Below are 14,630 nucleotides of genomic sequence, written 5' to 3' on the forward strand. Positions count from 1 at the left end.
CCACATTACTGCATTTCCTTCACAGAATGTCAGCTAAAAGCTGCTCAATAAAAAGTTGCAGTGAGTGCACATGTTGACACTCATTAATTTCCAGAATAAAAATGGAAGTTATGAAATACCCATTTTAGCTGCACAAAAGAGCAACTCCTCCGTTAAGCTCAATAACTGATTAGAGCACATTTAACAGCAGTGTCTGCAGTTAAACACTTCTTGATGGATTAATCAGTCTCTTCCAGATGCGTGGGGTAATTTGGTCCACTCTTCATGCAGTACTGCTGTAAAGCTGTGACACTTATGAGTTTCGTTTTTGTGCTAAAAAATTTTTTTTTAAAGTTAATCTTCTGACTCATCTGTCGAGAGGGAGCTGCTCCACATGTGCTTTCTCGTAAACTTGACATGAACATGAGCCATAATTCACTTTTTGCAGTTCTAATGGGTGAGTAAGATCCACATTATTAAGCAGAGTCAAAACTGTTTTGGAGATACCCTGATGTTTTCTTAAAATGTCATTTTAGATGATTTGGGGTGATTAATGGGGATGTGTGTTAGAATTATTGGAACAACTGTGCCTCATTTAGGATTATTGCATCATCTTCTAAGGCAAAAGCAGAAACAACTATGTCTCACATTACAATAAATATTTCCTGTGTACATACATGAGTGGCGGTTGATGACTGATGAGGAAATGTTATGTTATTAGTTGACTACATTCAATTCATGCATGTGATGATGATAGCTGTAGCTCCCATCACTATTCCACTTCAGAAAAAAGATTTTCAGAGTGAAACCTGATCTCGCAGACTACTGGCTGTTTGTTTGTGCACCCAACAAAATGATGTGCTTGTAACTGTATCCTTCAAGCTGTCCTTTTCATGTATAACAAAGTAGCCGCAGAACAAAGGAAGTCAAAATTAAGAAAAAGATTTGAAAAAAGAAAGAAGTAAAAAACTGCAGCTCAAAGGCTGATCTTGAAAAAGAATCCCATGCTTGGAAGTCAAGTGAATATTCTCCTTCTCACATGGTTCTTGTTAGTGAACATCACAGTTGGTGTCTCAGCTGCAGAAGGACAACTGACAGTGTGTAGTTGTGAACAGTTAGCAGTGTATTAAAACCTAATGCAAAGGGCTTTGGATATGCATGAAAAGCTGTGAGTGAGAACGTACTAGCAAAACAGATTTAGCCATTTTAGGGCTAACCTAAATATAAAAACACCTGAAGTGGGAACAGTGTATTTTCAACTTGAAATAAAAGTAATCCCCAAAACTGAAAAATAACTAAAAAAAAATGACAATTCCTTGTAATTCTGCAACAACGTGAGGCTGAATCATCAGATCAGCACATGACATCTGCTCCTCTGTAGCTTCCCAGGCAAAAAAATCAATTTTTTACTAATGTTCTAACAGTGTTCTTTCAGGCTGCTACATCAAGCCAAACGATGAGCTGATTTAAGCAAACTCATCAGAAAATGTGTGAATTGTCAAAAGACAAACAAGATGTCAGTATTGTATTCAGGTTACTGATTGACTCGGCAGGACATCTTCTAATGTTTAATAAGTTAACATGTTTTGGCCAATAACAGATGGAGCCCACAGAGGATAGCTTGAGCTCCTCTTCATCACTGAAAGGAGAGCAAACCAGACTACTTAGAAGCTGTCAGAGGGTATATTGTGACTGATAGGTCATTATAACTATAGGTGGCAACTCATAGCCTAGTCTTAACAGAAAAAGTGTAATGGGTACATCTGTCCAATTGGCCAGCAAAGTAGCATCACAATCTAAGATTGCAAATTGTGAGATGACAGCACCTCATTAGTTTTGCAATCAGACAGAGTTCATGTGACATGATGGGAATTGTGATCCATGAATATTGAAATGTGCAAGCTGTAACCATTTAGTTTTTTGTAACACATAGACCTAACCATGTTATGTCAATTATAACCATGTATAATATTCCTACTCCTTATCAGAAGGGGGAGCAAGAAATTATCAGTGGAACAGAAGTAGAGAACCTAAATGACTGTGGAAAATAGTGTGCAGGTTGAGTCTTAAACTATTGATCTCTTGCATGTAGGTCCATAGGTAAGCATCTTCCACCATTCTAAATGAACGCTAATATGATGTGGAAAGAGGACATCATGTAGAAAGACATATGGAGACTTAGAACACTGATGTGCTGCTGAATCAAAACTTTAATCTGCACCCGTTTAGGGAACAGAATAAGGAAAACAAAGTATTTTGAGCTTTTCACAACATTTTGGACTGTGAATCAACTTAGATATTTTATTTTATTTTCTGTCATGAGATCAAGTTGACTCATGTCTAATTCTGCAACCAATTGGATCAACTGCTGTCTTGATTGTTTGACTTGAATGTCATTATAGTTAAAACCAACTAGTTATTCTTCATTATATTTGAATCTCCCTTTTGCCACTTATAAGAGAGGAGGAGCAGCCCCGTCTGTCTCTAGAGACATGCTTCCTCTGGCATATACATTTAGTCATCTCTGTCACTGTCATGAAAACATTCTACTAATGTACAATAACAACAAAACTAAACTCATAAACACAATGTTTTGTGAGGTTCGAGAGTGAATCTACAAATAAAATGCATCTCTTTTCCTGGAGAGACATTACAATATTTCACAACTGCAACAAAACTAAACACATTTTCTGAGCGTAAACCTGTCAAGATGAATGCAATGAAATGTGTTCGGAAAGAGAACAAGCACATTTGTTGATTGAGCGATTGAAAAACCCTTTAATTTAAAGCTCAAGAAAATTAATTTAAAGAGATAAAATATAGTTAGTGTAAGCCTGGACACTTAAATGAAAAAAAAAAAAAACACTCTTTGAGGACTGCTTGTTTGATTACTTGCAAACTGTGGAAATGTGGAGCACTGAGCTTTTGTCAGTTTATCTCCCAAGCTCTCTACATAAATTAACACTCTGCAGGGGATCTGCTGATATTCAAATATGCATGTAAAAGTGGAACAGTGAAGAAAATCCTTTATCTTTCAGTGATTATCCATCTGTCCAACATGAGGATTTTTGATCAGTTGAGACCGACAATATTTGAACATATGAATAATCTACTGTACATAGAACAAAATGATAAAGTAGAAAATCAATGATAAAACATAAAAAATGCACATCAGTGCAGAGATTATAGCCTTCTTTTAAACCGATGAAATCTACCAGCAAAACATTAATGAACATTTCTGCAGAGGTGGCATTGTGTAAGCTGAAGATTTTACTCAATCTCCAGAGCTTGAATAAATCTCGCTTGGTTGTATGATATAAGCCACAACATTAAAAACCCCGGCCTAACTGTGTTGTCAACATGCGACTGCAGCACTGCATGTACTCCATCCTGAAGATGTCCAGTGGTATCACGATACTGAGACATTAACAACTGTAGGCCCTTTCAGTAGCAGCTACATAAGACCACTGTGCAAAAATAACGGCTGACAAAAAGGCTGAAAATTGTACAACGTACTTTATGGATGCAGCTTGAGTTTTGATCTGTCACCATGGGGATGTCCTACAACTTGCCAATTTGAGCAACTTGAGTCAAAAAGGAAAGAGGAGATTCATATACCTTCATCCAAGAGATCCCTGGCTCAAGATTTAAAAAAACAGCACATCTTTAACTGTTATTCTGCTTTTTTATCAACCTCCCCCCCATGATTCCTTACTTTCTGTTGCTCTCACCTGTAATACAGCTATGATTAGGAGTTAAAAGTAAAAATGCATGGTTAGGATTGTGATTAATGTACAGAGTGAGGTCTGCAGCTTACAAAGTACAAGGTTAGACAACTACAAAGATCTATGTCGTCATGACTTAAAGATTTCACTATTCATCACCTTGCTATTTACAACATACTACATGAATACTGCCATGTCACATTTTACACTGTTTACACAACAGACTCGGATAAGGTTTACACCGCAGTAGCTCTTCTGTGGGTATATCAAAGTACCACAACACCATTTACCAGATTGTCCTACACTTTTGGTCCATACTGAGTTCAGAATTCTGTTTAAAATCTTCCCTTTTGTCTATAAAGCTTTGAACAACCAGGCTACAAAACACATCAGTGAACTTTTAACTCTGTGTACTCCTATTAGACCCCTAAGGTCTACAAGCTGTACGTCGCTCTTGACTTGAAAACACAAGAGTGTGCATTTGCTGTTCTGGTTCCAGTCTTGCTCTATGTGTCCAGTCAGCAAGCTCTTTTGAAATACAACTAAAGACTAATCTCCTTTCAAAGTGTGAGGTAAGTCTTATTTACCTAGTAGTGTTTGCATATGTTTTTATGAAAAGAACTTATATTTTAAAAGGTGCTATATATACACAATTCCTACCAACGTACAAGATGTTTAGCCATAACAATGCAGTCCTTGTAAAAATCATTCAGCCCCTTAAGCTTGTCCATTTTTCTGCCTCACATCGACTTTAATAAGAGACTGATGAGATTCTCCATCTCTTAAAAAGAGCCATTAAAACAAGATAATTCCAGATAACTTCTTCACCTATTTAATTTAATTTTGGAGCTGAACTTTTACTTTTTCAGATGCCAACACACAGTTTTAAGCCTGAAAACGCATAGTATCATTTAATTTCACTCTTCCGTCGCTGAATATGTTATGTATGTATCTGATAATCCCTCTCGAGGGTCCAGCAGATCTGACAATGTTAAGTGGTGGTAAAAGGATGCATATGCAGATAAGGTGCGTGTTAAACCCTAATGTTTTCAGTTGATTACTTGACCCAGATTAACTTTGTGGCATAAGTTCATTTAATTTAGTGGAATGTGTTTGGGTCAGGGTTTGTTTGTTTAAAAAGAAACCATATGCTTGACAGTATGCTGAGTAAACAAGAAACAGATTAACAGATTGAAAAAAAAAAAAGAATCTTTCAAGCGGATAAACAGGAGTTACCTAAGCAAAGTTACTAAGCTTGTCTATTCAAGGTTAGAAAAGAGCTGAATTACCCTACTTCAGTGACAACCAAGCAGTAGAGGAAACCTGCATATCTGCAATTCGCCAGGAATGGGGAGCTGACACACGCAACTTTCTTTAAGTATAAAAACACTAACTTGAGCTCAAAACGGTTCATTTCATTAAAATCTTGGCACATGCGATTTGTTTCAAGGGAGTTTGAGAGGCAATCCACAAACACTTAAGTCCACAATGGGACAACCTTCCCCCTTAATGTATGACCTCAACTAACTTATTTAAAGTTGAGAGATAAGGATGGAAATGCGGCAGTAGGTGAGTTTGTGGTGGTAGTGCGCTGAGTATGGCTTATGTTTTGATATGGCACATTATGCAAAAGCACTCTTGAGGCCGCCTTTCTTCCTCAGGGAGCTGATAAACAGCAATTCTCTGTGTAGCTCACTGTGTCCTGATAAGACGGCCAGTGGCGAAGGCATCACTGCTCAAGTCATACGATCTTAACATGAGTATGATCCACCGTGAGAGGTGCTGACATTTCCCATCAACACGTTACAAAAAGACGAGCCAGCTCTGACGGCGACAGTGACACACGGGACACGGGGCAGAGCTAGACCGCAGAACTGGCAGGAGGCTGAGGTCAGGAAGCTGCTGCTTCCTGTGAGGCACATGCAACCATCTAGCTCATAGATGTCAAACTCAGGCCCGCAGTGTAATTATATTTGGCCTGCGAGATAATATCAAATGTCTACTTGAGCTGACTTGCCGGTAGACAGCACCCTGCACCACTAATACTACAAATCGCAGAATGCTCTGCTGATGCGTTGGCGCGTCAATCAGGACCTACAAGCGCCTCCTCCTCAGTTAACATTCATTAACGACCTCATCCTTCCCAAAAATGGCCAAACGAAAGGTGAACAGCAGAATATCTGTTCCTAAATGTAAAGGACAGACCTGTTTGTCCTGTGTGCAGAGCCAAAGTAACTGCAACCAAGGAATATAACTTGAGAAGACACTATGAAACGAAACACCACGACAAGTACAAGGATTTTGACATAATGCAAAAGACAGTGCAGGAGCTGAAAAGAGGTTTGGTTTCACGACAGACTATGTTTACAAAAGCTATATTACAAAGTTAGGCCAGCAGACTAAAAGGCTAATTTTGTTGTGGCAGCAAAGATTGCAAAACCAGTCTCAGCCCCAGCATTTGAATACTGCATGTTGAAAAAGGGCTCTGTAATACAACAAGCCTTTTATGGTGCACACATAAGTGGATAAGAACACAGTCACAGTGTGTTTACGGCAACATGGATTTGTTTGCATTGGCAAAAAAGTCAGTCAAACTGCTGTGAAAGTTCTCATTGAGGTTCCATAAACCTTTCTATTTTATATCCTGCAACTTGGTTTACAAATAAACCATTGAAAAAGTGTGCTGTCTGTTCGTCATCCACAGCCCTCTGGCAAAGCAAAGTGGAAATATTCTCATTTCATTGGCAACAGAAAAAGTTGGTTGGAATAAAAGACACCCTTGGGTGTTCACAGATGGTAAACGTAACAATTAAAGAATGAAAACTCATGTTGTGCCACATGGTGTGATATCACACATCATGTGCTCAGTAAGTTTTTAATGATCTGTCAGATCGTAAAGCAGCAAAAGCTGCAGTTTTATCTCATTGAAAGAGCACACTGAATTGGTGCCATGTAGACACTATCAACCTGCACTGTGTACCATCTAGTTTCTCTGAAGTTCACATGGAGGCAAAATAAGAGGAAGTTTTGAAGAGAGACTTTTATGGTTTAAATGATTTCTCTTTATTTTGTCTCAGTGTCAGTTTTGTGCTGAACATAATGCAGTGCACTGCATTTCATCTAAAAACTATTCACTATGTGCAGGTAACAGTTTTTTTTCTTTCCTATTTTTAAAAAAGATATTCCCTCATTTAGTATTCTGAAGACAACAACACGGTTTGGTTTCTGTGTCCGTGTGTGACAACGATGGGGATTCTACAGATGCACATCTGGTCCTACAAATACAGCGAGATCATTTGGTTCTGCTGTGTTGAAGCCTCTCATACATAGAACTGGTCCATAGTACATCAAAAGGTGTGGATAATGGCAACTGTCCTGCAAAGCCACTTCTCAAAACAAGTCCCTGTATTGAGTCTTCTTAGACTGGCATGTTGTTTCACTGAAAGAAAATGAATCCAGGCCCATGCAGCACGCTCAATGTATACAGATAAGAATACTTGGGCTTCATCCGTGAAATTAGCAAATGGATCTTTGCAGACTAGTGAAGATGATGAAATTTATGCTAAATAGGCCTCCAGTTGGTATTTAACTGGTCAGAAATCTTACTACAAAGATCATAGAACATAATTCATATAGTTTCAATTCCCAACAAACCCGAGGGGGTGAAGTGCCCATTCATGCCCCATGTATGAGGGCACTATAATCGTAGAAGAGACTATTCCCATAAAACTGGTCACTAAAGTGGGACAAAGTCAGCAAAATATCTCCCACACAATAATCAAGCCACCAGAGTCCATCTCTGAAAGGGTCAGAGTTTAGTTTTTTTAATTTCATCATATCTTCCATCTGTGTATTTTCACTGCTGTTTCACTGTCTGTCTAACCACAACATCGCTTAAAAACTCCCAAGCAGACTTTCAAGAGCTGATGGAGATTAAGTCAAAGAAAGGACACATTGTATTTTGGTGCTGATCTGGATTACTTTCTTTAAAAGCACATTCATCTTCAGTCAAGAATCAAACACTAAATATATGCCTCTGACACGCAGTGCCCAGTAATAGGTATTCGTGTAGCTTTGGCGGCTCTCTCTGAGATTTTGTATTTTTTTACTCGTCATTATTGTCCATGCTGCTTTGAAGTTTTTCTCTATTTGTGAACCTGTGTGAGACAATTCTTTATTAATGACAAGCTGAAAAAGAAGAAGAAGAAGAAGAAAAAAACACACTGAAAAACCAAATCTATTGGGAAAGTATTTCTTGTGAAGCATAGCAACTTAGGGTCACCATCATGTGATGAATCAATAGTCTGCAGCAGATCCAACAATACATGCATGATAGCATTATAGCCACACATACTATTGTATCGCCATGGTTACTAAATTTGAAAAAAAAATATCCGATTCTCTGCTGCATGGTGTACACTTGAGTCGACACACACAGAGTGCGCATTTCTGAAAGTACAACCGCAGTAAAACAAGGGCAGATCCCACAAGTGGCCATGCAAGCTGTCCTTTCTGCACCTGCATTCCAACATCTGCAAAAACAAGTAAGAAATCTTCAAAGCCGGACAACTAAAAAGGGAAAAAAATTAAAGGAATGAAGGAATGGTAAAGGAGAGTCAGAGGAAGAAGAGGAAGCCCTCTGATTTATCTTTAAAGTCACTCCTTATTGCATCTTTAATCATCTCCGTTGATGCACAGGGACAACTCAACAGTTGGCCTCCAGAACCATTGAATTCACACCCCATTGAGACAAATCAGTCAGGAAGCTCAAACTGGGCTTTCTTCCTGCTCTAGCTCCTTTTTAACTCCCCTGCTTTATCACTTCTCATTTCCACCCCTGCAAGGCAGCCTGTCTGAGAACTTCAGTGGTGTACAGATGCTTACATGGTTAGCTAAATGTTTCAAGAGGTAGGGGATATAACAGCCTTCCCCATAATTTACAAGTCTTGTTTTAACTATGTCACAATAGTTTCTGAATGACAGATTCACAGAGTAATGAAACAATTGTTTAATCTAGATTTCAGATGAAGGTATACTTCACTACAGGTTTTAAAGAACAATCAGTATCAGTGTAACATAACCTTCTGTGAACTAAGAACTTTATGATTTACACAATAACATTCTTCAATGTGTAAATGTCACTGTGATGATTGAGATTCCTGAGGGTTGGAACTTTGATTATAAAATGCTCATTCTTGTCTGCTCACAAGCAGGACTTTGAGAATGCATCTACCTTTAAACACTGTGCAAACTCAAGGCAACCTCAAAGCACTGTAAAATAAATTTTAGATGTAAGCAAATGTTGGGACTCTGCCGATTTAACATAATAGAATCAAAGTTTGTCACTGCTACGGATTTTCAAAAAATGTAATCAACTACTGAGAAATAAGCTTTCAAAAACTAGGAGTTCCCTTAGAGACAAAGGATAGGTTAAAGCAGAACTTGACAACTTGAAGATAACTTTTTGTTGTTTGTTGTAACTGTCAATAAGCTCTTCCTGATGCTTCTTACATGATTTCCATTAGGTCTCAGACATACAGGTAATGAGCATGTTTTACATGGTAAAAGAGAGCTTATCCTCCTCTAAATGTAGCATTTAACAAAGTCAGACTAATTTCAGAAGTGTCTTTCAAACAGTTTGCATAGTTTTCAAGGTGTCGTCTCAGACCCTCGTTCCGAAAAACGGTTTGAGATTCATTCTTTTAGAAGAGTTGAGTTCTATTTTTGTTTTACTGTTAATGATAGCTCCCAAAACCATATCTATTTTCCTAAACTCTTGCCAGTATGTACATAAAAGCTTTCTTTGCGAAAAACTAGCTTTGGACACAGAGCTGAAGCACAACAGAGAGGAAGGGTAAGGGTCCGCAAATTTTATAAAGTTTATACTAGGTTCATCTTCTTTTTAGGTTGACTAAGTTGTGCTTGCAACAAGTCTAACTGTCGAGTGTTACTAAATTCTGAGGTACCACAGTGCTGTTCGAAATGAATCACAACACTGCAAAGTAACACCAATGGGCCACATTAAAACCACTAACAATTAAACAGAGCAACTCAGCCCATGCTGCCAAAGTGCAACGTTATACTAGAAAAACCTGCATTCTTTTGGACACTTTCATTCACTCTACCCTCCAGCATCCTACACTCAACTACAGTAGCAGTCTCCCCAAGCAGGACAGCAGTAGCTCACAGCTTAGGAAGACCATGTCAAGCTGTCCAACACATTTTTTAAAACAAAATTCAAACATATGTTTTGTGTCATAACCTGTGTTATTGTGTTAAAAGTGTGTTAAAAACCTGTGTTAAAAGTGTTTTCTGTGTTAGACTGTACTGTGAAATTCATATCTGCTGGGAGGAATTACAAAGGCTTTGTGATAAGATTTTATGAGTAATTGGGACTTAATTAATACTCTGCAAATCTCTATATTAAGGATATGTAGTAGATCACAAGGATCTTTTTTACAGTGTGTTTCATCATAATTTCTGAGTTGGCTGATAATGGGTACCTGTCATTTTTTTTCTTTTTGATGCTGAACAGAGAAAAACTTGCTTTCCTCAAGCTCTGTCAAGTGCAAACAATCATTCATCCTGCAACCACAAATAGTATGTAGACAACTGAGATCAAGACAGAGATGAGCCTTGTGTTTCTTCCACTCGCACCATTTTCACATGCAGAAATTTAACACTGGCAACTATTATTTACATTGCATATAAACATTACAGCAAAGTCTTGATGTTATGCAGAGCATTATGCTCTTGGTGGATAGGAAACGTTTTAAAGCTGAAATCAAGATGTGGCAAAAATGACTGAGGTATGAGGTTGTGAAGAAAAAGCCAAGAAAATGTAGAAACAGCAAATTGACGGACTAAACTTTATGTAAGCTTGTATTATGAGCTACTATGTCCTTTCACATATACTTATATTTATCTATTTTATGTCATAAATTAATGTGCATTTTATTAAAATGCTAACTGAAAGGGGTTGGTATAGCTCCAAATGAGTCATTAAAGTTTTTTTTTTTCAAGTATGGCATGACGATGTAAGATCTAATTTGAGACGGATATCCTGTTGTGATGCACTATTGATACAACATGGCAACAGCTGTAATGAGTTGCCAGGGCTAGATCAAAATGTTTTTTTAACAGTTAAAGGTGATTACAAGAAATATTTAAGTGACTATGAAGATGCTCTGGATTCACTTGGTTCTCTTCCACTCTATGAGCATAAAACATTGGTGTACTGTGGTAGGACCTGCTTGTGTGGGATCCCCAACCATCAGTTGACCTTTAAACACAAACTGCTCTGAGCACCTGTTCATTGCAAACAATTCACATTAAAGAAAAAAAGCTAAATCTCTGGTCAATGGTGAATCTTACCAAGTTGTGCCACTTCTGTCTTTTCTTCTTTATCTTATCTGACTTTAATTACTGCAGGCACATGACATGGTTCAGTGAATGGGGAAATTAATGAGGATGGAATACGCAATTACATGCTCATCTGTCTCTTTAGACCTATAATGAACGTAAATGGCTATACAACTCGTGTACAATCCTAAAACAATGAATATTGCATGGATTGGGATTGCATATCAATGGTCATACACATTCACATCGTGATATTCTAAAATGTTGCAATTAATCTTGAGGCTATGTAAAAACCTTGCTCTAATTATGCACCTTTGGATGAGGTCTGAATATTAGGACCATAATGGAGAAATCCTGTCCTATATTAATTGTTCCATCGATGCAGAGCTATTTGGACATGTAAATCTCATATCTTTTATGAGGCAATCATATGTAACCATCAAGATGCAACAGTCCCACTGTCCTGCTATGTTTCTATGCATTATTACTGCTTTAAGCCCAAATCTTTGACAAATTGCGTGTTTTTCTGTGTGAACACAATATTTTAAAAGGAATATAAGACAGTAGTTCATGACAGGGTGAATATTGCTAATGTTGTCAGTTATCTAGAAGAATATGGGCTAATAATGTCCTTCATCAACAATACATGTTTACATGATTCTGTGGAAAGTATGGAAAGTATACAAAATGCATCTAGACACAGAGCAACAGTATACATTTAAAGGGAGACTTACTTGAGTGTGAACTGTTCAATAGTGGAGTTGGGCATCAAGTACAAGAAGATTTTGAGCGTCTCTCCAGGCTTCAGGGGCTTCTCAGGCAGCCTGAGGAACATGTTCTTGTCTAACTGCTTGTCCACTAGCAGCTGCTCCTGATTGGCCTGGTAGAGGCTGATACTCCCGATGCGCAGCAGAGGGTGCTGTGACAGAGGTTCTCCCCTGGACACACCAGCACCTCTGTGACCTGAACCCTCACTGCACTCCCCTTCAAGATTAGGCTCATGCAGTGTGTAGTAGAGCTCAGCCTGGAGGGTCTCACTGGTCAACCCATCTAGAAGCCCATCACCAGAGCCTTTCCTCCGACCCAGTGGGGCCACGTTCGTGTTAAACCAGGATGGAGGCAGGTCAAGCTGGGCCAAGCACTGCGCCAGGTTGCCTTTTAGTCGACAGGATGTCTTAATTTCACGGACATCCCGGAAGGCATGCAGACGGATGCATGGCAGGTTGTCCTGAGCCTTGAAGTCATCCCAGTCACGACCAGCAATATAAAAGAAGACCTGGACAGTGGGGTTGTTGGAGAAGACTCGTGTCTGGACAATGAAGGCCCGCACCTTCCAGCTGACTGTAAGTTGGCCTGGAATATCCAGAGGACTGGCTGGCTGGAGCAACTCCTTGGAAAGGGTCTGGTCCTGGGCAAAAGGCCCAAAGCTTATGTTGATGGCAGGAAGGTCTTTAGTCTGGAAAACCACAAAACTCTCTGAGCGCTGCAGCGGGTGTCCAGTGCTCGGGCTGCTGCTGCTCTTACTGCTGCCGCCAACTGTTTGTCCTGTGATCTGAGCCTCCCGCAAAAAGAAGGCCAGTTGTGCGTTGGACATTTTGAAATTGGCAGGCAGATATACATTGGGTGGTGAAGGACTGGCTGTCATTGCTGAGGAACTGAAGAGGGTATCCGAGCTGGTTGGAGAGACTTTACCTGCAAAAGCTGTGAAGGGAGAAAAGAGAAAGATTAAGTGAAAAATGCGGCTTGTGTTTTTTTTTTTTATTATTATTCATTTCTAATTTCAATAGTAATTGAAAGAAAAAAATATATAGAGACAGTCATTGAAACAAACAAAAAATATATATAAAGTACAGTCAGGAAGTGGTCTACTCTATTTAGTCAGCTGTAGGAAGTAAAAGAGGAAGAGGTTTTCACACACTAATCAGATAATCTGCCACTGTCACGCTTCCAAAGCACAAGCATGTTTATATTAACAAGGTGCACAGCATGTCACATAAGGACACTCTCACAGAACATTTACACACCAAACTTTTGCCCTAAGCAACAGAATTAAAAAAAAACAAAACACTGGCTTTCATTGTAACATTGTTATCTAGCATAATACCTGTTGAGGTAAAAACACCAAACAGCGAAGTGTAAGCATTAAAAGTAAACAGAATAAATGTGACATACTTATCAAAATTACCCAAAGTTGAGCCCAAATACATAGTTGCCTGTCCCCATGGTCCAAACCATAGATTAAAAGTCCCATATTCCAAGTGGTTTTATCATAGAAATCTCATCCTTCAAATCTGGAAAAACATCAACAGGGTCTTTTTGATTTCTCCACAAGTAAAGCCTCTGTTGCGTGACTCGCAAGAAATCCACAGAAATTTGTCCTCTTTTTTGTTGCTCTCCCTAGAAAAAAATGTGTGTGGGAAAAGTAGAATGAATAAATCAAGAATAAGAACAGCAAAAAGCTCCTGTAGTTCTTCACTTGGTTATATTCTCAGCAGCGGCTACAAAGGTTCCACTTAGCTTCTTGAACTTGTGCTCTTCTAATGCCGTGTGGCTTAGGTCTTGGTTTAAGAGTGATTCAGCCCCACACAGCGGCTCTTTCAATCCCAGACTGTGCGTGGCTCCAGGACACACTCTGATAGACAGGCAGAGCCTCCTCCCGGTTGGTGGGCTGTTCGAGAACTATAGACAAAGCCCCTGACGCCGCCCCATCTTGCCACACCTAGTCTCTGGTCTATAATCACCGCTTCAGCTCCGGGTGATACTGGAGACACACGGCTCTCAGAGGACTCGGCTTACACCACACACACATACACGCCGGTACAGGCGAAAGAAACAACACTCTCCAGCTCAATTCATCCTCTCCCTCTGAACGTGTTCAGGCAGACTCTCATGTGAGCGCATGCGAGTGTGTGTATGAGGGTTTTGTATGTCAGACAGAGAGAAAGAGGTGGGGGATGGATGTATTGCTTGAATGCCTTTAGGCACAGAGAGAGGAAAAAGGAGTGAGAGGGAGAAGGGGAAAGGGAGAGATTAGGTAAAGGTTATTGATGAATTAGCCTAGCTATGCTTCTCTTCTCTTCCTCCTCCCCCTCATACACCCCCGCCTCCTTTTGGTGTGCTTTAGCCCCATGAGAATGAGGGGGTTACCGGCACAGGGGGGATGGGTATCTGGCCTGCCACACTGCTTCACTCACATGTGCCTGGAATTCCCATAATAAAAGAGAGGAATTCGCAGATGTGTGTTCGCATGTGTGTGTGTGTGGGCTTCATAAACTGAATGGCAAACAGTGGGAGCAACAAAAGATGAAGCAACCGCCAGAGAAACATCCCACACTTACAAATGAGCAGCCGCTGCAACAGAGGAGGCTGGAGTAACTACTAATGATGAGAGAGGCTACTTAGGGACTGTCTGGTCTTTATCGAACAAAAGCTCTCTAACTCATGGGAATGTGTGTGTCTCTATGTGTGTGGCGTGCACGCGCTAACCTACTCTCGTCTTGATCAAGTAACAAATATGCACGCTAAACAGCAAACTTTCTTTAGGGCTCCTCAAGCAGAGTCCCA

At 39.6% G+C, this 14,630-nt stretch overlaps 1 protein-coding gene across 2 annotated transcripts in view; it reads right to left on the reverse strand.

The window, feature by feature from the left end:
* Positions 1–14,630, reverse strand: part of tmem132e (transmembrane protein 132E) — a 394,285-nt gene that overhangs the window by 114,816 nt on the left and 264,839 nt on the right. The window contains exons 1-2 of one of the 2 annotated variants that reach the window (XM_072374891.1): positions 13,239–13,863; positions 11,801–12,767 (exon numbers count right to left, since the gene is read on the reverse strand). In XM_072374891.1, the coding sequence (XP_072230992.1) occupies positions 11,801–12,767; positions 13,239–13,317 (1,046 nt within the window). In that variant the 5' untranslated portion in view covers positions 13,318–13,863. Of the gene's footprint in view, positions 1–11,800; positions 12,768–13,238; positions 13,864–14,630 lie in introns of those variants that run through there. The other variant, XM_072374892.1, reaches the window with a different exon arrangement.

Source organism: Leuresthes tenuis, unplaced genomic scaffold (genome assembly GCF_036924035.1).
Source record: "Leuresthes tenuis unplaced genomic scaffold, fLeuTen1.0.hap1 SCAF_21, whole genome shotgun sequence".
In the NCBI taxonomy this organism is placed as follows: Eukaryota; Metazoa; Chordata; class Actinopteri; order Atheriniformes; family Atherinopsidae; genus Leuresthes; species Leuresthes tenuis.